The following is a 21,144-nucleotide window of genomic DNA, read 5'->3' as shown; positions in this document are numbered from 1 at the left end:
TACAGTAATGATCTACTAGTATTTATAATAGATTTTTTTTTATTTTTATTTATTTATTTATTTGAGAGTGACAGACACAGAGAAAAAGACAGATAGAGGGAGAGAGAGAGAATGGGCGCGCCAGGGCCTCCAGCCACAGCAAACAAACTCCAGATGCGTGCGCCCCCTTGTGCATCTGGCTAACGTGGGACCTGGGGAACCGAGCCTCGAACCGGGGTCCTTAGGCTTCACAGGCAAGCGCTTAACCGCTAAGCCATCTCTCCAGCCCTATAATAGATTTTTTAAAAATATTTTAATATACTTTATTTATTTATTGAGAGAGAGAGAGAGAGAGAGAGAGAGAATGGGCATGCCAGAGCCTCCAGCCACTACAAACGAACTCCAGACGTGTGTGCCCCCTTGTGCACGTGGCTTAGGTGGGACTTGGGGAATTGAACTGGGGTCCTTTGGCTTTGCAGGCAAATGCCATAACCACTAAGCCACCTTCTCCAGCCCTAGGATAGATTTTTATAAGAGTACTCTATTAATTTATGTACCATTTATTTTTTCTCACAGTAAGATATTTTCACATATATGAGCCTTGATTTTAGAGCTGGGGTCCGTGATGATGCCCTCTGGTGGTCATCGCACAAAATTACAAAATCCCAAGAGATCTTGAAAACAGGAATGTTGCAATAGCATTCATTGATCTTACAAGTTTTAAAGACACACTTCCTATTTGAATTTAAAACAATTCTCAGAATCCATTTGAAATAAACTTTACAAGCTTTGGAGGTGGCTCAGTTATTACTGCGTAATACATGCTAACGTTGCCAACTTTATTATAGTATTAATTCTGTGTCAAATAAAACAAGGTTTCTTCTGACTTTTTCTGCGCCTTTTCTGACTTTTTCTGCGCCATAGCAGTTGGCAGATGTTGGCATAGGCAATGTCCTGCGGCTCTGAGATGTCTGGCCTCAACCTCAGAAGTCAGTGTGGACGCTGGCAGTATTGGTTCCATGCTGTTTGAAGGCTGTAAATAGAATTTGTGAATATCAGAAGAGGAAGAAATACTTGATTTAAAATAGAGGAAGCTACTCTGTGAGCAGTTGAATTCCGTGATGCACTGCTTTGGGAGAGGGGTGAGGTGCATTTGCCTGGAGTTATTCCAACGTGACAGATAAGTGTTTGGCAGGTAAGTTAGAAAGAGAACTTCACAAATCCATCAGATCATCGGGCATATCTGGGCCTATTCAAAGAGATGATTCTGTGAGGACGATGTTTTTCATTCACATTTGCTGTCAGAAGTTCTGAGTGGCATTACCTCCTTCCTTTTGTCAAGAAGTTTCACCACTATGAGAGCACCCTCCTCAGTCATTCCTGGAGAGGAGAGAAATGTAATGAGATCAGATAAAGGGAAAGGGAGGGATGGAGAGATGGCTTAGTGGCTAAGGCATTTGCCTGCAATTCCAAAGAACCGAGGTTCAATTCTCCAGGTTCCACATTGGCCAGGTGGCACACGAGTCTGGAGTTTGTTTGCAGCAGCTGATGGCCCTGGTGTGCCCATTCTCTCTCTCTCCCTCCCTCCTTGTCTCCCTTCCTCCCTTTCTCTCTCTCAAATAAATAAATAAATAAAATAATTTTTATAAAGGGAAAGGGAACCTCTTCCATAACAGTTTAAGAATGTAGTTCACATACCCCATACACCATACCACATCACATACGATATATCCAATACAACATATCACATACAACATATACCATAGACCATATCACATACAACATATCATACCATATCACACACAACAAGTATATATGTACTATATACCATATCACACACAACATATCACACACATGTAGTTGCCAGTGAAAGGTCATCTTTCCACAAATTGTCTTCATTTGCGTGGTACTCTGAAGGGCCTTCCTAAGGAAGGTCCCTGTGGAGTTTCCCATCATCTGGGTACGTAGGCCTGAGCAATACTGTTGGGTCAGTAATGTTGGAAAATACTCTACTTTCAAAAGAGCAAAACTCTAAGGTGTTATCCCTTCAAAGAAGCCTCCATCTCCTCTGATCAGAAGAAAAATGATGGAAACAGCTCAACTCACATAAAGCCGGGCTCCCTGGAAGAAGCCAGCCCGAGACTCCAGGACTTTGATGTCCTGGGACACTTCTGACCCTGCAGATTCTTTGACCACAAATCACAAAGGTTTCCTGTTTTGCTTTGTCTTATGTGCTCTGCTTAGTCTTAAAACGTCTTGTTTCCCAGCACAGCATATTCTCTATATACTGTAATACCAGATTGTTAAGAACAAAATTTACAGGCTTCGGGATAGTGAATCCAGGATTATTGTGTGTCTTCTCCCTGTGATTTTCCTATCTCTTCGTACTTGTTAGAAAACTACGTGTATTTTTAATAGACTTTGCGTCTCCTGAGTGGCAAGGGGCCCTTTGAAATCAATGATGAACTTAAGGCAGGTGGGCCTCAGACATGGACTTGTGCATATAAGATATCCAGCTCTCCCAGCTTCTCAAGGACATCATGAAGACTACTGGCTTTCTAAATCTCTCAATCTCCCACCTTTCGTTCTGCTGACCTTAGAACTATGGTGCTCTTCCCTTGATCCCAGGTCAAGATCACTGAGAGATACACTGGATCAATGAAAGGCATCCAGAGCATCTAGCCAACACTTGTCCTAGGGTTCGCTGGGGAGAGGCTGTCACATGACCCTGAGAGCTGCCCAGGGAGCCGGGCAGAGAACTATCTGGTGACATGGTGGATGGCAGGAGAAAGGTCCTATGGGACAGGGAACTGGATGGACCTCCAAGCCTCGACCCACTTAGGCTAAGACTTAGATACGACTGAACCACACACCAACAGATTTTGAGGGAGGAGAGATTCCTATTCATACTCTAAAACATATGGGAAAGTCAAGTATTCATGAAGGTCTTCTTGTTACTTTTAGGAAACAGAAGGATATGAACATTATATTTCACAAAACATAATAAAATAACTTACAATGTATTACTTCTGTGGTATTCCTATCCTAAGCTAATTTCTCATAACAATGACAATTAAATTTTAAGAAAGAACATCCAAATGATTGCCTCTGAGTAAATGCAAATGAGTTAAAAAAAAATCCCACCTCTGGGCTGGAGAGATGGCTTAGCGGTTAAGCGCTTGCCTGTGAAACCTAAGGACCCCAGTTCGAGGCTCGGTTCCCCAGGTCCCACGTTAGCCAGATGCACAAGGGGGCGCACGCGTCTGGAGTTCGCTTGCAGAGGCTGGAAGCCCTGGCGCGCCCATTCTCTCTCTCGCTCTCACTCTCAAATAAATCAATAAAGATAAAACAAAAAAAATTTAAAAAAAAAACAACAAAAGAATGTGAGGCAAGCTTTAGCCAGGAAGAGCTGGCTATAACACTCCTAAGTCTGCTCCCCAGTAATACACCTACACCACCAGTAAGGCTCCATCTCCCAAACTGCTGATGACCAAGTATTCAAAACAGTGATTTTATGAGGGGGGAGTCTCTCATTTTGACCACCACGCCTATCTATGTCCCTGCTTTAAACTTAAGCCTCTTGTCAGCAATCCTAAAGATGGACTTGCGGGGAGGAGAGCATCTCTTTTTCTATTCCTCTTCCCAGTATGGCCACTTAGCATCAACCTCCTTTCTCTTCTCGTCACTTCCTTAGCAGTCAGGGTATGTAAGGTTCAGGAGTGACCAAGACCACAGAGACCACCCAAGTTTCCCACCACAACATGTAAAATGTAAATGACAATACTGTCCATATTTTCCAACTTTATAAGCACTCTGTGTGTGTGTTCACATCATTCATCTTTAATGAATTATTTGCTTTTGTGGATGTTTCCCTTTTTAGTCATGATCTCCTTGGGGTCTACTTATAAGTGAGATGTTTTGTGTCTGGCACATTCTAATTAACATAATGTCCTCCAACTTGCAAATGACAGGATTTTCTTTTTACCTAAGGACTAGTAATGTCGTGCAACAGTTTTCCTGAGTTGAATATCATCATCACCATCTCAGAGCAGAGCGCTGTGGTGACCAGTGCCAGCCCCTCCTGAGGTCACGGTTTTAACATCCTGTGGAAGGCGGGGAGGGTGGCAGACTCACTAGACCCCCAGAGATCCTCACAAGCCCTCTCCCCTCCAAGAGATGCCAATTGCTACTGCATGTGGTGAGCAAATGATTACAATAGAACTTCTCTGGTGGTGCACTGACCTTAATTTGCCCAGGGGACTTAAAGGCGCCAGATTCACACTGCTCCCGCAGGTCACCCCCATCAACGCATCCATGAGCTAAGCTCAAGGCGGATGCTAGCCTTCCACAGATGTGTGGATCTCCTCTCTTTCTGGGGTAAATAGGCCTTTTTTTTTTTTTTGAAATGTTTCTGAAAAAGATACATGACAATGGATAATATTCCATTGCACACATATACCATAATATCATTTATTTATTTATTTATTTATTTATTTATTTATTTATTTATTTTGCAGGCCAACACAGACCATTCATTCTAGAGACCTGTTGACCAATGAGAGGGTCCAGGAGTTGCTGACATGCAACCATCCACGTAATCCACCATTCACGTAATACACAGAGGTTGGGTCATTCAATTCGTCCTCATCACTGGAGCCAGTCTGCTCCTTCAGCACAATTTTTTGTCAATGATATTGACTGCAACTGTGAAAGCTGATGCAATGTAGTATCTGCCTGGCTCAGCTAACCCTGTGATTCTCACGCCACAATCTGATGGAACGTACATGTGTAGTGCTGGGTTGATTGCACTGGTGATCTCTTCGAATTTAAGCTTCACATCCTCAGATCCAGGAAAGCCACCACCAATGTCAGGCAGACACATGTGGAAACCAAACTCCGCTCCCGTGTCAAAGACACAGCGGGCATCAGACGCTGCTTGCACGAAGAAGACCATACAGCCATTCCCTACATGGAAGCTGACACCAGTGACATCCGTATTTAGCTCTTTTGCGTGTTCCAAGAGAAGTCTGCTGGTTTTATGTGTGGCAGCAAATTTCACACTGAGACAACAGACTGCTTTGTAACCAGTGGCAATTCTCAAAACCAACTTTGCCTTTGGGTGCATTCTGGCAGCTCATGAACTCCACTATCAAGCCATCCTCTGGGCCCCACTCTTGGCAGCACACTTACCTGGAGACACTCGTTCACAGGGATTTGCATAGACAACCCTCTCTGGAGATCCCACAAGACTCTGCACCAGCCGTGTTTCCGTCACAGTCGAGTCCTGTCCCGAAGGCAGCTAGGGTGTTCACTATGGCTCTGCTATCGTTACAGTTGACTGCATAAGACGGAGTGACAGGAGGAAGAACTTTTTTTAAAAAAGTCTTGTTTTTAAATCTTATTTATTTATTTGAGAGAGTGAGAGAGGGAAAGAAGCAGACACACACAGAAGGAGAGACAGAGAAAGAGAGAGACTGAGCGTCCCAGGGCCTCCAACTACTGCAAACGAACTATAGACGCATGTGCCACCTTGTGCATCTGGCTTCCATGGGTCCTGAGGAATCGAACCAAGGTCCTTTGGCTTTGTGGACAAATGACTTAACCCTTAAGCCATCTTTCCAGCCCCAAAGAAGAGCATTTTTTCTGACTTAAACATTTTTTTAATTAACAACTTCCATAATTGTAAACAATATCCCATAGTAATGCCCTCCCTCCCCCCACTTTCCCTTTTGAAACTCTCTATCATATCCCATCCCCCTCTCAATTAGTCTCTCTTTTTTAGATATTTCATTTATTTGAGAGAGAAAGAATGGGTGCACCAGGGCCTCCAGCCACTGAAGATGAACTCCAGATGCATGTGCCCCCTTGTGAATCTGGCTTACATGGGTCCTGGGGAATCGAACCTGGGTCCTTAGGAGTCAAAGGCAAATGCCTTAACCGCTAAGCCATCTCTCCATCACCCAGTCTCTCTTTTGTTTTGATGTCATGATCTTTTCTTCCTATTATGATGGTCTTGTGTAGGTAGTGTCAGGCACTGTGAGGCCATGGATATCCAGGCCATTTTGTGTCTGGGGAAAGCATGTTGTAAGGAGTCCTACCCTTCCTTTGGCTCTTACATTCTTTCCACCACCTCTTCTGCAATGGACCCTGAGCCGTAGAAGGTATGAGAGAGATATTGCAGTGCTGAGCACTCCTCTGTCATTTCTCCTCAGCACCATGATGCCTTCTGAGTCATGCCAAGGTCATTGCCCTCTGAAAAGAGAAGGTTCTCTAGCGAAAAGTGAGAGTAGTATTAATATATGGGTATGAATGTTAAGAGAAGTGCTTACTGGGCAGTTTGGTGAGCATAGAGTATATAATAACCTAGATACTATGCAAACACAACACTCAGGGTGAATTCCTTATAGAAACCCGTGAAGCTGTCTGGATTAGGAAAACCACCATGCAATTTACTACATGTGATGTACAGAATATAAAAGTGTCTCAGGTAGAACATCTTGTATCTAAACGAAAGGCAAATCCGAAAGCATCAGACAGAAGCAATCACTAGCAAATATCTATAAGCGTTTAGCTGTCCTAGGTGGGTGGCTTCCTGCCCTTACATGGCAGACTTTAGGACCCAACATTTTCTCTGAGCCTGTGCATTCTAAGCCTCCTGCCCAGCTACATTCCAGTTTGAAGACCTGGCTCCTGTAATGGTAGGAGAGAAGGATCTATCTGGCAGGCTTCGGGTCTTGAGGGAAGGGGAACGAGAAGGCAGAGCTGCCTCTTTCTGTTCTGGATGTGCCTGTACCCGTGAGAGGCTTTCAGCAGCCGGCCTTGATGGAGGGCAGCCAGGAGCTTTCAGTCTTTATTGCACTTCCTGTGCAAGTCTGGATTTTTTTCTTAGAGCAAAGAATGTCTGTCCATGAAGCACTTTAGATCATTTACCCATATTTGTACAGAACATGTCTAATCGTAAAATCATTTTACAATTAATACTTCCCTCTGGAGGCCATTTCTCTAAATCCTCTATGTTTGGGCTAGGCTTGAGGGCAGAAGACTATCAGGCAGTTTTTAAATTTATGTTAAAAGACAGTTTCTAAACTTATGTTAGTTATTTAAGAGAGAGAAGGAGAGAAAGAGCAGCTATACCAGGGCCTCTAGCCATGTAAATGAGCTCCAGACATATACGCCACCAGCTTATGTGGGTCCTGGGGAATTGAACCTGGGTCCTTTGGCTTTGCAGGGAAACGCCTTAACTGCTAAGCCATCTCTTCAGTTTCAGGCACTTCTTAAGGTCTTTGAATAAAGATGTGCCAATGGGTAAAGACACCATTTATCAGACTACACATCTGAACAACAACCACCACCAAAGGGCAAGGCAAATAATAATAATAATAAGACATTCAAGTAGAAGATGGACTAGTTAGAAAGGAGTTCAGTGGAGGTATGATGTGGTGGGCCGGGGGAGCAATGAGAAGCAGAAGGTAATGGGAGGTGTCTTCATCAAAATACAGGCATGAAACTTGTCAATAAATGCTTAGTCTTCAGGGAAACACAAATTAAAATCAGGAGATTCCACCACACACTCATCGGTGTGGCCAACAGTCGGCAAATGAAGGACAGTGGGAACCTTACTGGGCAAGGGAGCTGATTAAGTCCATTGGAAAGCAGCCTACACGTTCCTTGTAAAACGAAACTGCATTTATGACAGCCTGCAATTATCAGCTCTAGATACTTACTAAAAAGAAATAAAAAATGTGTGTACACACAGTGACCTGCAACAATTTATACAGCTTTATTCTTAATAGTCAGACCTTAAAGACACAAGGTATGTTTACATGTGGATGGAGTAAAATTGTGGCATACTTGTTCAATAAAAGAATGAACTACCAATGTATGAAAAGGCATGGAGGTAACTGAAAAGAAAAAAAACATGTTGAGCAACAGGAAATTCTGAAGCAGACAGTAATTTATGATACAAGAAGGCGGATCTCTACTTGCCGGGGGCAGGTGGGTGGTCAGGCTGCTCAGAAAGGAAGCTGGCGCCCGATGGCGATGCATTGTTTTCAGCTGACGGTGTGGAAGAAATATATATATATATATGTCAGCTCTATAAAGTGGGTGCATTTTATTACAAGCAGCCTAACACCAAAGTTGCACTTTAAAGTGACAAAGTCAAGATTAACAAATAAAAAGGAACTGTCCAACACTGAAGGCCACCGTGCAAAGAATGCCCTGCATGATCTTGAACATGGCACAGTACCCAGGTAGTCAGCAACATGAGCATGGACTACAGACGAGAGCACATGGCCGGGCAAGAGAAAGTGCTTAGCCCTGGGGAATGTTTAGGTGCGTAGTCTCACTCTATAGTCCTGACATGCTTACGTTGTCAGCCATGGTCCCACACGAGATACCTGGATGCTAGACTCCCAGGTGTGAATCGCCCACACTCACATGGCCTCAATGGCTAAAATCATTATAAAATCATTATAAGGGTTGATCATTCAAGCGGTCATCAAAAGTAAGAAGAGGACGCTGTGCTGGTGCACGCCTTTAGTGCCAGTATTCAGAGGCTCGCCAAGAGTTCAAGGCCACCCTGAGACTACATAGTCAGCCTGAACTAGAGTGAGACCCGACCTTGAAAAACTGCCTCCCCCAAATTTAAAGAATAACACAAAAGTTACTTTTAAACACTTGGAGCCAGGTGTTGTGGCATAGACCTTTAATCCCAGCACTCGGGAGGCAGAGGCAGGAGGATTGCTGTGAGTTCCAGGCCACCCTGAGACTACACAGTAAATTCCAGGTCAGCCTGAACTAGAGTGAGACCCTACCTCGAAAAACAAAACAAAACAAAAAAGTAGGGAAGAAACAAAATATAAGCACCTGATCATGATGATTATAGTAAATTCTGTGAGTTCCTTGAACTATTCTGGAAACGACTGACCAAGTTTGAAATTATATTTATGATGAAATAAATTTTTAAAGATGAAGCAACACTCTATCACAGAAGAAAAAAAAATGCCAAAAAACAAACAAACAAACAAACAAAAAACCCAAATCCCTACAACATTCTGTTCCTATTTGAGCTATCAAAGCCAGGAGGTATTGAAATGACTGATTCTGTTCATAAGGAGATACTGGGATTAGTCATCTGGGCTTTTTCTTTGGTTCTGTGGTTCAGGACAAAGGAAGACAGCAACTCCTTGGGGTCTTAAACAAAGGGCACCCTTTCTGGAGCACATTGTGCCAGAAAGGAAGATGGCATGTGCTCTGTAAAGTCATATTCCAAGAAGACATTACACCTTTCCCAGCTCATCTACGTCTCCATGATGAACTAAGCACAGTAATCCAAAACATTTATTTGTAAGCAGTAACAGACAATTACAGGAAACAAACAAAAATGACAACACTCTTCTTTGCATTTTCTTCTTGGTGCATATCACAGCCCATCACCCATTCTCTTCTCACAGATACAGTGGAAGTTTCCATAGCAATCAATAATGTCTATTCTTGTTGAAGATAAAAATAAGCATTTTCCTCTTAAAGACTGCAAGCTTATTGCTGTCAAATTACTGTAGAAAAACATACAATGGGCAATGTTTAAGTATGAAGCTTACATTGATGTAATTGTTATTTTCACAAAATTCTATTCAAAATATATGAAATGTGTAAATATAAATTATAAGTTCATCGCCAAAAGACAATTTTTTTCTCTGCTCTTTAAAAGGAATAGTGGGGGCTGGAAAAATAGCTTGTTCAGTAAAGTGCTGCCTTACAAATACAAGGGCCTGAGTTCTATCCACAGAACCCACGTGAGAATGCTGGGTGTGGTGGTGTGGGCTTCTAACCCCAGCCCGGGGGAGCAGCCAGCAGAGCCCTGGGGCTCACCAGGCAGCCGTTCTAGCCTACTTGGCAAGCGCCAGGCCATTGAGAGACCGTCTAGAAGGTGGACAACCTTCCGGAGAAACAACGCCCATAGCTGTCCTCTGATCTGCAGAGGTCCACACGTGCACACCCCACACGTTTACCCCTCCCCCACCAACACGCAAACATACATACAAACATCATGGTCTCTTCATTGCATGCAAAAATCCCACAATCCCTGTTTTTTCCCCACACTGACAGTTGTCAATATTTCCATGGGGTTATTTTTTTCTAAACCTGCTTTCTTATGCTAATGTTTTCAACAAATATCATGGAGCAAAAAGAAGGGATAAATTTATGTGACATATATAACAAGGTCTCAGATGTTTGTGTGCTAAGGAGAAAAATAAATGGAATATCACCAAAGATGAGGGTTCAAGATTGATATTTTGGGCTGGGAGATGGCTTAGTGGTTAAGCACTTGCCTCTGAAGTCCAAGGACCCCAGTTCCAGGCTCAATTTCCCAGGACCCACGTTAGCCAGATGCACAAGGGGGCACACGCACCTGGAGTTCATTTGCAGTGGCTGGAGGCCCTGGCATGCCCATTCTCTCTCTATATCTGCCTCTTTCTCTCTCTGTCTGTAGCTTTCAAATAAATAAGTAAATAAAGATAAACAAAATTTTTTTAAAAAAAGATTGATATTTTGGTTTGATTTGTCTTTGACTTCCTTGCTTCATAGCTATGCAAGAACGAGTGTGACAACCACTGAGTTCCTAACGTAAAGCAGAGATGCCACACATGCCAGAGCTATCGTCCTATAACAAGTGACTTGAAGTTCTGTACATAAATGTAGAAACAGCAGGCATGGTGGTGCATGCCTAGAATCGCAGCTGTGGGTTCTCAGCCAGCCCAGGTGAAACAGTACGGTCTGAATCAATTTTTAATTTTTTAATAACTACAATCTTCCTGAATAAGTTCATACACCAGGCAGGAAGGTGGTTCCTCCTCAACAGAGGTGTACCCCAAAGGTCAGCAAGCACTGCAAGTAGGTTTTGCCTAAAGGGTGCAGTAGGCTGAATAATGGACCGTTGCAAATGGGGAGTCTAAGTAAGAATTCTGCCAGGTGTGGTGGAGCACACTTGTAATCATAGCATTAGGGAGGTGGGTACATGGAGATCAGGAGTTCAAGGCCAGCCTGGGCTCCAGAGTAAGTTTGGGACTGACCTGAACTATGAGAGGGAGAAGGCAAGAGAGTGAGAGAGAACCATCCAAATTAGTATATTCTCTGCCAGAAATCACCTTTTCTTGAACCTTGGGTTTAAAAAGCGAGGAAGCAAATATGGAAGATCAGTGAAATGAAGCAGCTTGTGAGGCCCAGACAGGGAGACAGGATATGTCGGGAATGCATGTGTAAGTAAGTAAGGCATGTGGACATGTTGAACATGGCAGAAAAGAAGGAAGGGACAAAACAGACATTCACTATTCCCGAGACATGAAAAAGACACGCGCAGCACTCGTGAGGCCTCAGCTGAGTTCGCGTGGGGTGCCCACTTTAGCTTCTGCCCGAGAGACACAAGGGAACCCACAGCTGCTTGTTGAGTTAATGGGAAAGCTGAGAGTCAGACAGGGCAGGCACACAGGCATATGCCTGTCCCCAGAACAATGAGAGGTGTGTGTGTGCGCGCTGGCCACAAAAGTTTCCTGTCCTTTCTTATTTGCACCTCACGTCAGTCCTGAGATCCACAGCGTCACCCGGGATCTGTTTCGGATAGGTCAGGGACACACAGGCGGCCTAGCGCAGGGATCAGATGCTCTGTGCATGGTCTGACACTTGCTCAGATGTGACAGCCTGTCCCATCTCTGTCCCTCTGCATGGTGCTATGGTTTCTCCATGGATCTAATGTGTGTCCAGGAGTGGCGGATACACTTAATCTCAGAAGTTGGAAAATAGAGGCAGAAGAATTAGGAATGCAAGACTGGCCTCTATAACATAGTGTGTTCGAGGCCAGGACAGGCTACATTAAAAAAAAAAAGTAATGGTAGAAATGATAATATAAATATTATATAAACATTATTGTTTAAAACTGTGTGATTTGAGCATCTTAATTTTTACTGAAAGCCTTTTCTTCCCCATGAGAGTCTACGACACTATCCTTGGGGGATGAAATGACAGAAAGCTTTGTTCCTACAGAGCACTTTACACATTTGCAACCAAGATTTTCTACACTCACAGGGCCCAAATTTAGAATTTAAATTTACTCTAGGCTCATCGTGCCCTTAGCCTTGAACAAAGAAAATTCTTTCTTAAGCAAGTTACCCCCTTTATGCCAGGTCTCAAATAGATTCCATAGGACTTCAAGAAAAAACAAACAAACAAACAAACAAAAATAGAACAAATAACTCACTGACTACTACTACAAAAAAGATGGTATTGTGAACTAAAGCCTGCATAAACGATTAAGATCTATATAACTTTAGTTACTAGGATTACAAGATATAAAAGACAAGCCTGCTGTGGTGGCCTATGCCTATAACCCAAGCCTTGGGAGAGGCAGGAAGATCAGGAGGTCAAGGTCAACCTCAGTTTTATAGCAAGTCCAAAGCTAGGTTGAGCTACATGGAATATTGTTTCAAAGTCTCAAAACAACACAAGATAACAAAAATGAAAATAAAGTAAAATTATTTTTAAAATACATAAAAGACAGCTTGAAAATATAAGTAGCTAGAAGCATTATTTGAAGACACAGAATAAGGGCTGGAGAGATGGCTTAGTGGTTAAGTGCTTGCCTGTGAAGCCTAAGGACCCCGGTTTGAGGATCGAATCCCCAGGACCCACATAAGCCAGATGCACAAAGTGGCACATGCATCTGGAGTTTGTTTGCAGTGGCTGGAGGCCCTGGCATGCCCATTCTCTCTCTCTGACTCTCTCTTTCTCTGTCTGTGTGTGGCTCTCAAATAAATAAATAAAAATTTTTTAAAAATTGAAAACAGAATAGAATTCCTAGAAATAAAAATATAATTTTTATAATTATATTGCAAAATTAAAAGTGTTAAAAATAAATAAATATAGTTCTAGGAAGACAGCTCAGCAGTTACAGGTATTTGCTTGCAAAGCCTGCCAGGCCAGATTCAATTCTATAGCACCCATGTAGAGCCACGTGCAAAAAGTGCTTCATGCATCTGTCATTTGTTTACAGTGGCAAGAGACACTCATGTACCCATACACACACACACACACACACACACACACACACACACACACAAATGAATCATTTAAAAAGCCAGTATATAAACAGATAACTAAATGTAACCTCAGAATTTACATTATACTGCACTTTAAAACGGAAGGTATATGTATATGTGTGTATAAATGCATTTATTCTTATATATTTGTAAATATATGTGTAACCATATGAAGACACTTCAAATGAATGTTTGGTATCCTCACTGATCTTCAGGATAATTCAATCACCTTAGAGTTCACAACTTTTTTCCCATTTTGTGCATCTTCTAACATATCCTTGTGAGCATGTCTTAGCATTATATTCATGTTGGCAGTGGCGAATCTCTAGGCTCTTTTTCTAAAGATGCTTCCTCAAATACTTTCTCTTTTAAAATTATTCATTTATTTTACAAGGAAGTTGGCAGGGGGATAGAGGGAGAGCAAGACACAGAGAGTGGGCAGGGCCTCTAGCTGCTGCAAATAAACTCCACATGCACGCACTACCTTGTGCATAGGGCTTATGTGGGTCCTGGGGATTTGAACATAGCTTTTCAGGAAATGCTTTAACTGCTGAGCAACCTCTTCAGCCCCACGTTCTTTTAAAAAATATTTTTATTTATTTGAGAGAGAGAGAGAGAGAATGGGTATGCCATGGGCCCCTTACTGCTGCAAACCGCAGATGAATGCACCACTTTGTGCATCTGGCTTTCCACTGCTACTGCGGAAGTGAATCCAGGTCATCAGGCTTTATAAGCAAATGACCTTAACCACTGGGCCATTTCTCCAGCCCTCAAACACTTTCTTAGACTGGCTCCTTTGGTTCCTACCAAGGACCTCCATGTGGAAATATGGAAAGCTGTGAGAAAGACGGGGCTCTTTGTAGACAGAGAACTCCCGACCCCCACCACCAGTGTGAGAGTTTGAACGGCTCCAGGAACTCACAGATCAGATGTGCCATTGTCTGTCCATTTCCATTTGTTTTGCCTCGGATCATAGGAGAATCCAGTCCAGTAACTGTGCGGATGAGCCTGGGATTTGATCAGGGTCTGCAAAGGCAGCAAAGCACACCTCACTTGGTAGATGACCAGGAAGATCCCTGGGGAGAGGGCCGGCTAACTCTGTGTCCTGTTCTCCGCTAATCTCTACTCCCTCTCTCCCCTCGTTCCCCATATCTTCATTGCCAAAGTAATTCTCCCCTAGCAAATTATGCCAAAATTTGATATTGGTTCTATAAGTTGTTAGAAACACGGAACAAAGTAAAGTGTGACTATCTAATAACAGGGGATTCATTAGATAATTTTTGTTTTATATATATATGTAGAGAGAGAGAGGGAGAAGGAGGGAGGGAGAGAGAGAGAAGGTCGCACTATGTAGCCCAGACTCACAATCCTCTTTCTTCAGTCTCCCAGACACTGAAAGCTCAGGCGTGCACCACCACACCAGCCCAGCAAATAATCTTTGATACTTAATGAAGCCATTCACATTCATGTTTCAGAAGGAGATAGAAGGATGTGGGAAAGCAGTCATTACATGGTCTTAAGTAAGAATAAATCTTCAAAGTAGTTTTGTTAAAATAAAAAAATGAAAAGGGGGTTCATTACAGTTTCATTCTCCAAAGCCTTCTTGGAGCTCAGAACTTGGAAGGCATGAAGAAAAGACGAGACATCTGGAGGTATTTAATGTGTTTAAAATGTGATACCACTGTGACATGAAGCCTGGCTAAATTACTGAATATATTGTAAAATATGTTTAAATTTAACATAGTATATACCAAATGGAAAATTATTTCACTACTTGATATTAGGAATTATTTTCCAACATTTAAACATTTATTACATTTACATATAAATCGTGTATTGTTTTCAAAGGATAAACAGAAGCTTCAGGTGAATTGTTACAAATATTTATCAACTAAAAGCACATTTTGAGGGGCTTAGCAGGTAAAGTACTGAGGACTTTATGCTTTGAGAGAGAGAATGGCCATGCCATGGGCCCCCTACTTCTGCAAACTCTCTCTGTGTCTCAGCATGAGGACCTGAGTTCAGTTCCACAGCCTCATGTATAAGGTGGGCATGTGTGTGGGTGTCTGTAATGCTGTGCTAGAGAGACAGAAACAAGAGCACCCTGGGGTTTGCTGGCTGTTCTAGCTGACTGGAGAGCAGTGGATTCAGTGAGAGCCCCTGTCTTAAAAAGCAAGGCAGGGGCTGGAGAGATGGCTTAGCAGTTAAGGTTAAGCGCTTGCCTTTGAAGTCTACCGACCCCGGTTCGAGGCTCGACTCCCCAGGACCCATGTTAGCCAGATGCACAAGGGGGTGCAAGCATCTGGAACTCGTTTGCAGTGGCTGGAGGCCCTGGCGCGCCCATTCTCTCTCTCCCTCTCTCTATCTGCCTCTTTCTCACTCTGTCTGTCACTCTCAAATAAATAAATAAAAATAACAAAAAATTTAAATTAAAAAAGCATGGCAGAGAGCAATATGGGAAGTTGCTATATGTTGACCTCTAGTTTTAAAAAGTGCATGCACACATATGTGTGTCCATCACATGAGCACATGTACACACATGTGCACCATACACATATCCACATGCATAAAATGGAAAAATATTTTGATTAAACAATTTTCCTTGCTAATAAGTTTTAATAGAGCATTCAATATTGTCTCCACTATATTTTTTCTTTTTCTTTTTCTTTTTTTTTTTTTTTTTTGGTTTTTCGAGGTAGGGTCTCACTTTAGTCCAGGCTGACCTGGAACTCACTACATAGTCTCAGGGTGGCCTTGAACTCACAGCAATCCTCCTACCTCTGCCTCCCAAGTGCTGGGATTAAAGGCATGCGCCACCATGCCCAGCTTTATTTTTTCTTTTAATAACTCTTTTTCAAAAACAATAGCTTTGTGCGATATATAAGAATAATGACCAAGTAAATGTTATGAATAAATGCAATGAAACTCACCACAAAGGTGACTTGCAAAACTGCTGTTTCTTTCATGGTCGCCTTTATCATTTCCACTTTGTAGACAGGCAACTTAACTCCTTTACCTAAGTTCTCCAGCTAGTACATGACAGAGACTGACTTGATCTCAGGCAGTCTGGATCCTGGTTCCTAACAGTAACCTCAAGGTTATGCTGTCTCTGGGGTTGTAGTTGCTACTCTATAAAGATAAATAACTTCTGGTTCCAGACTGCACTTGACCAAAAGATTCGAGCTCATTCAGGGAAAGGCAGGCTTCTCAGTGACGGACGCTAATGAACACTCCTCAGAAAGTGAGGTGATTGTGCACTGCAGAGATGGCTTAGCAGTTAAGGTGTTTGCCTGAAAAGCCTAAGGACACATGTTCAACTCTTCAGATCCCACGTAAGCCAGATGTACCAGGCGTCACAAGCGCACACAAGGTCTCACATGTGTACAAGATGGCACGTGCATCTGGAGTTTTATTACAGTGGCTGGAGGCCCTGGTGTGCCAATTCTCTCTCTCTCTCTCTTTGTCTCGTCTTGCTCTCACATTAACAACAAGAACAAAAAAAGACCAGTCTGTTGGGATTGCCTCAAAAAAAAAAAAAAAAAAAAAAAAAAAGGGAGGTGACTGCAAAGAGGCAAAATAGATCCTGCGCAAGGAGATGCATCACTGCAGAGCTGTCCCGCAGGACCATGAAGCGGCAAGCAGGAGGCTCCTGGGAGTTTTGTTCATATGACAGACGTGACACAGTGATGCGGGCAGGTCTGCCTGCGCTCTGTCTGGCCTCGGAACCTTACTATCCAGGGCAGGAAGGCCCAAGAGAAAGAAAGAGAACTTAAGAGCCCATTTTACCAGTTCGTCCATGTCATCTATCCTCAGGAGGGATAAACCGGAATCCTGGCACATCTGGTTACATGCCTTCCAGTGATGTTCTTTCACGGTAAAATAATAACATTTTGCTCCACAACAGAACCATTTTGCAAAGAGTTTGCCTGCAACATAGAATATAAGCTCGTTGTTATCTGGTAGTCTGTTAATCAGGCTCCATAATGAAGTAAAATGTCATTGATCTCAGTAATGGTAATAGAAGGTTCATTGAGAGGGTCTAGAATGTCAAGAGACACCTGCACTTAGGTCTTCTGTGAGAATGATTTATCATAGCTAGGACATGGCCGCTACTATAGTGTCCACTGAATGGACACAGAAAACGTAGCAGATATGCACAGTGGAGTATTGTTTAACCTTTAAAATTAAACAAAGCCTGCTGCGCTTGTGTCTATAATCCCGACACTCTGTAGGCTGACGCAGGAGGACCGCCATGCCTTTGAGTCTAGCCAAGTCTACAGAATGAGACTGTGTCCCCAAATCCGTTATCCCTCCACAGAGCCAGTCCTGGCATATGTGGCAGCATGGGTGAAGCTTGCTTATGGAACTTGTGTAACTCGGCTGGCCTCAGACTTGCTGTAACAGCCCACACTGGCCTCAAGCACGTAACCCTCCTGCCTTAGCCTCCAAAGTTCTGGGATTACAGCCCTGTGCCATAATATCCAGATCATAATTTATTTTTAAAACAATGAAAAATTTTTAAAGATTCAGGAATGCCTGAAACATAATTTTAAGAACTTTTTCTTTTCCGTTCATATGTTGCATAATGTACCCATTTTAAGATATTATTGATTAATAATGAAGATAGTAAATTCCCACTGTCATGGCACAGTGAAACTACATATGCAAACACTCTTGGCAAACTCTAAATCCTGAGCAAATATTTAATAAGTATTGATAAAGCAAGCCAACTTAAGATAACAGGTCACTATGCAAGATCATGTTACCGTATAGCACCTAATATTTTTTCCTTTTGGGGATTTGTAATATTCTCCCTACACAGACTGGTATGAGAATAGCCACGGTGGTAAAGCCTGCACAGGGACTGCACAGAGTATCTGTATCACAGACAGGCTGAATATCTGAGGCCAAGGCGGAACGAAAGCACATGCATACATGCACACTCACACACAACTGGTTTTACAACAGCATAGAAACAAAAGCCTTTGAGTCCATATTTAGTAAATATCCTTTTACTGACCACATCCATATTCTGCCGGCAATGAAATGGGAGTGTCAGATTTGCCCACAGGACAAAATGATCTAAATTTTCGGGGCAGCTGACAGGCTATTTATTCATCTCCTGGGAGTAGCAGGAATGTGAGAATGGCGGTTGAGTTCTAGGAACTATCAGCTTCTATCAATCCAAGCATGGCTTCTTGGGGTAGAATTCCATATGTGACATAAGCAAACCCACATGCGAGCTTCTAGTGAAGAGAGACTAAATACAGGTTCACAGCATGCCCACAGATCACCAGTATGTTAAACTTGCTTTGAGAGACTAATTTCAGGTTCACAGCACGCCCATAGATCACTCCTATGTTTAGCTTGCTCACTCTCGTTCACAGCTTCTAGGGCAGAAACAACACAAGACAATGTAATCTTCTGTTCAGGATTTCCTCCATACCTTTATTTCGCAAAAAAAATGGACTGATGGCATTTTTCCTGTAACATCTGCTGCTGTCACTAGACAGTGAGCCCTGTTCCTTTGCACATTTTGGGTCAGCGTGTTCTGAAGACTTATTTGCCATCACCTGTTCCTTTGAGTCACTGTCATTTTGTTTGCTGTACTTTTGATGGAGGTTTCTTAGAATTTCCTGCTGTTGGTGTTTTTCTTGACTGCACTGAAAAACTACAATCAGTAGCATAAACATCCAAATTCTCATCAAAATAGATATTGAAATTTAAGACAAAAGGAAAAGCCCCAGATTGACGACAACCAACACATGTCACCACTTTAATTAGTAGTTTGACATTTTGAAAGTAACACCTCAATGATTTGACCATAGAAATGGAAACAACAAATTTCTCACTATCTGCTACAAAAGTGCAAAATAAGATAAAATAAGCTAGTTGAGTAAAATTATGGTGGAAATACCTTAACTCTCAGTTATTTCATTGTTTAGTAATACATTACTTACAAATAAATACCAAAGTAAAACATTCACTCAGTTAACATGTAATACATGAAATCTGTACTAAGAAACATGAAGAAATGGCATAATTATTCTCAGAGCTTATGGAATCCATGAGGAGAAAGATAGCAACACCCAGCAAAGTATATTACACTGTCTCTAAAGACATGAAAGAATTTAAATAAAAGATTATCTAACACGCATGTATGCATTCAATCCTTTAAAATATTTATTCAAGTACACCTACAAAAAAAAAATAAAGCCATAATTTCTTTGTTTTTACTTTGAGACAGAGTCTCATGTAACACAGGCTGGCCTCAAACTCCTGATGTAGGCAAGGAACCTGTGATCCTCTTGCACCCAGCATGCCCCACCGTGCCGTTACGTGGTACTGGCAATCAAACCCCGGCCTGTGCATGCTGGGCAGTGCTCTTCCCGCTGAACTACTTCCCTGGCCACAAGATGTCTTCTGAACAGGTGATTCTCAGAGCACGACCACGTCGGACTCACGGGCTGCTGTGGTCAGAAGGCTGGACAGCACAGCGTCCTCTGTCTTCAGAGGGGATGTGGCCGCTGCTGCCCCAGAGTCCACAGAGCAGGGACGAGAAAGGACACTGGGATGTGTCTAAGAAAAAGCAAGTGCCAACCACGCCCAGCCCACCGGAGCCAGCCCTGATCACAGACAGGTGATGAACGGAGTGTGTCAGTAACCGAATAACCCGTGTCTAATGCTATTATGTCACATAAAAAGGACATATTTTGGTTACTCACTGTGTGTCACCAACAGCGCGATTGCCACCAACAGAAGTAAGCAAAGGATCCCGGTAGCCACTGCGATGAGACGCCAGGGCACTGAACACTCTTAAGTGAATGAAAACAATCAACAATCACTACAGCCTGATGCCCTGACTGGAGCAGCTACCTGGAAACAAAGTGACAACTGTCGCTACACTGCACATGCTAATCGCAATTCAAACACTTACACTTCTGGCTGATATACACCCAAGGCAGAAAACTTACACAGAGGAATGGTTCTATAGGATTTCAAACTAGGGCCTTGGACCCCCGACACAGCCTCGGAAGGAGCTGGAATTACAGGATGCGCTGCCTCACCAGCTCCGAGGCTTTCAGAAGAGCACTGGAGAGGTACCCGGATGTTCAGTCCTCCATGGGATTGTAACCCAGCAAAAGGAAAGGTAAGCAGCGCCCTTGAGAAATCTGTAGCCGGCAGCAGCGAGGCTGAAGTGTGATCAGGGCTCCTCTGTAAGGAAGTCCCTAGAAATCCACTCTTTCTTATTGCCTATTTTTCTTCTCTAGATAATACTGCATTCTGTTCATCTGAGGCCCTTGAAATCTGCTGGTTGCATATGATTATCACTACATCAAAGAAGTAAACGCTTTCAAGTTAGAGTTTATCTGTGACAACATTTGAAGGGCCGCAGAAAGAGCAGGTAGAAAGCTGAGACTTCCCCTTCCCTCCGCACGCGTGCGCTCCTCTCTGCCGACACGGAAGATGCCTGGAGCACCTTCTGCTAGAGTGAAGCGGTGTTCTAAACACATTCGTTTCTTTGTGGCATTATTCTCTACCGCTCAGTGTTTCTTCAGACTCTAGTTTGCCCTTTACTTTGAAGGGTCTCACTTGATCTTCTTGACCACAGGCGAATAAAAATATAGCAGTTTCTCAAATTTAAAAGAACTTATTAATTTTCTCCATTCTTGAGGTCATTAATTTTTTAAAACTTTAAAAAATTTATTGTATTTGACAGAGAGAGAAAGAGGGCCTCCAGCCTCTGCAAATGAACTCCAGAAGCATGCGCCCCCTTGTACATCTGGCTTACATGGGTCCTGGGAAATTAAGCCTGGGTCCTTTGACTTAGCAGGCAAGTGCCTTAACTGCTAAGCCATCCCTCCAACCCTTTTTTTAAAATAATTTTTTCTTTGTTTATTATTATTTATTTATTTGGAAGTGACAGACAGAGAGAGAAAGAGGCAGATAGAGAGAGAATGGGCATGCCAGGGACCCCAGCTACTGCAAACGAACTCCAGACACATGTGCCACCATGTGCTTCTGGCTTATGTGGGACTTGGAGAATTGAACCTGGGTTTCTTAGGCTTCA

General features: G+C 42.8%; 1 protein-coding gene and 1 pseudogene across 4 annotated transcripts in view; both read right to left on the bottom strand.

The window, feature by feature from the left end:
• Positions 1–4,511: 4,511 nt before the first annotated feature.
• Positions 4,512–8,361, bottom strand: LOC101613487 (annotated as a pseudogene).
• A 935-nt stretch (positions 8,362–9,296) lies between these two features.
• LOC101613761 (killer cell lectin-like receptor 2) overlaps positions 9,297–21,144 on the bottom strand; it is a 33,627-nt gene continuing 21,779 nt past the window's right edge. For 3 of the 4 annotated variants that reach the window (XM_045139768.1, XM_045139769.1, XM_045139770.1), the window contains 5 exons: positions 19,799–19,888; positions 18,520–18,744; positions 16,860–16,999; positions 13,996–14,099; positions 9,297–9,536 (listed from right to left, as the gene is read on the bottom strand). In XM_045139768.1, coding sequence (XP_044995703.1) covers positions 9,404–9,536; positions 13,996–14,099; positions 16,860–16,999; positions 18,520–18,744; positions 19,799–19,888 — 692 coding nt within the window. In that variant the 3' untranslated portion in view covers positions 9,297–9,403. The remainder of the gene's footprint in view (positions 9,537–13,995; positions 14,100–16,859; positions 17,000–18,519; positions 18,745–19,798; positions 19,889–21,144) is intronic. The other variant, XM_045139771.1, reaches the window with a different exon arrangement.

Source organism: Jaculus jaculus, chromosome 23, assembly GCF_020740685.1.
Source record: "Jaculus jaculus isolate mJacJac1 chromosome 23, mJacJac1.mat.Y.cur, whole genome shotgun sequence".
NCBI lineage: Eukaryota > Metazoa > Chordata > Mammalia > Rodentia > Dipodidae > Jaculus > Jaculus jaculus.
The sequence above is the reverse complement of the archived record's forward strand: the minus strand, read 5'-3'. Positions and strand labels throughout refer to the sequence as shown.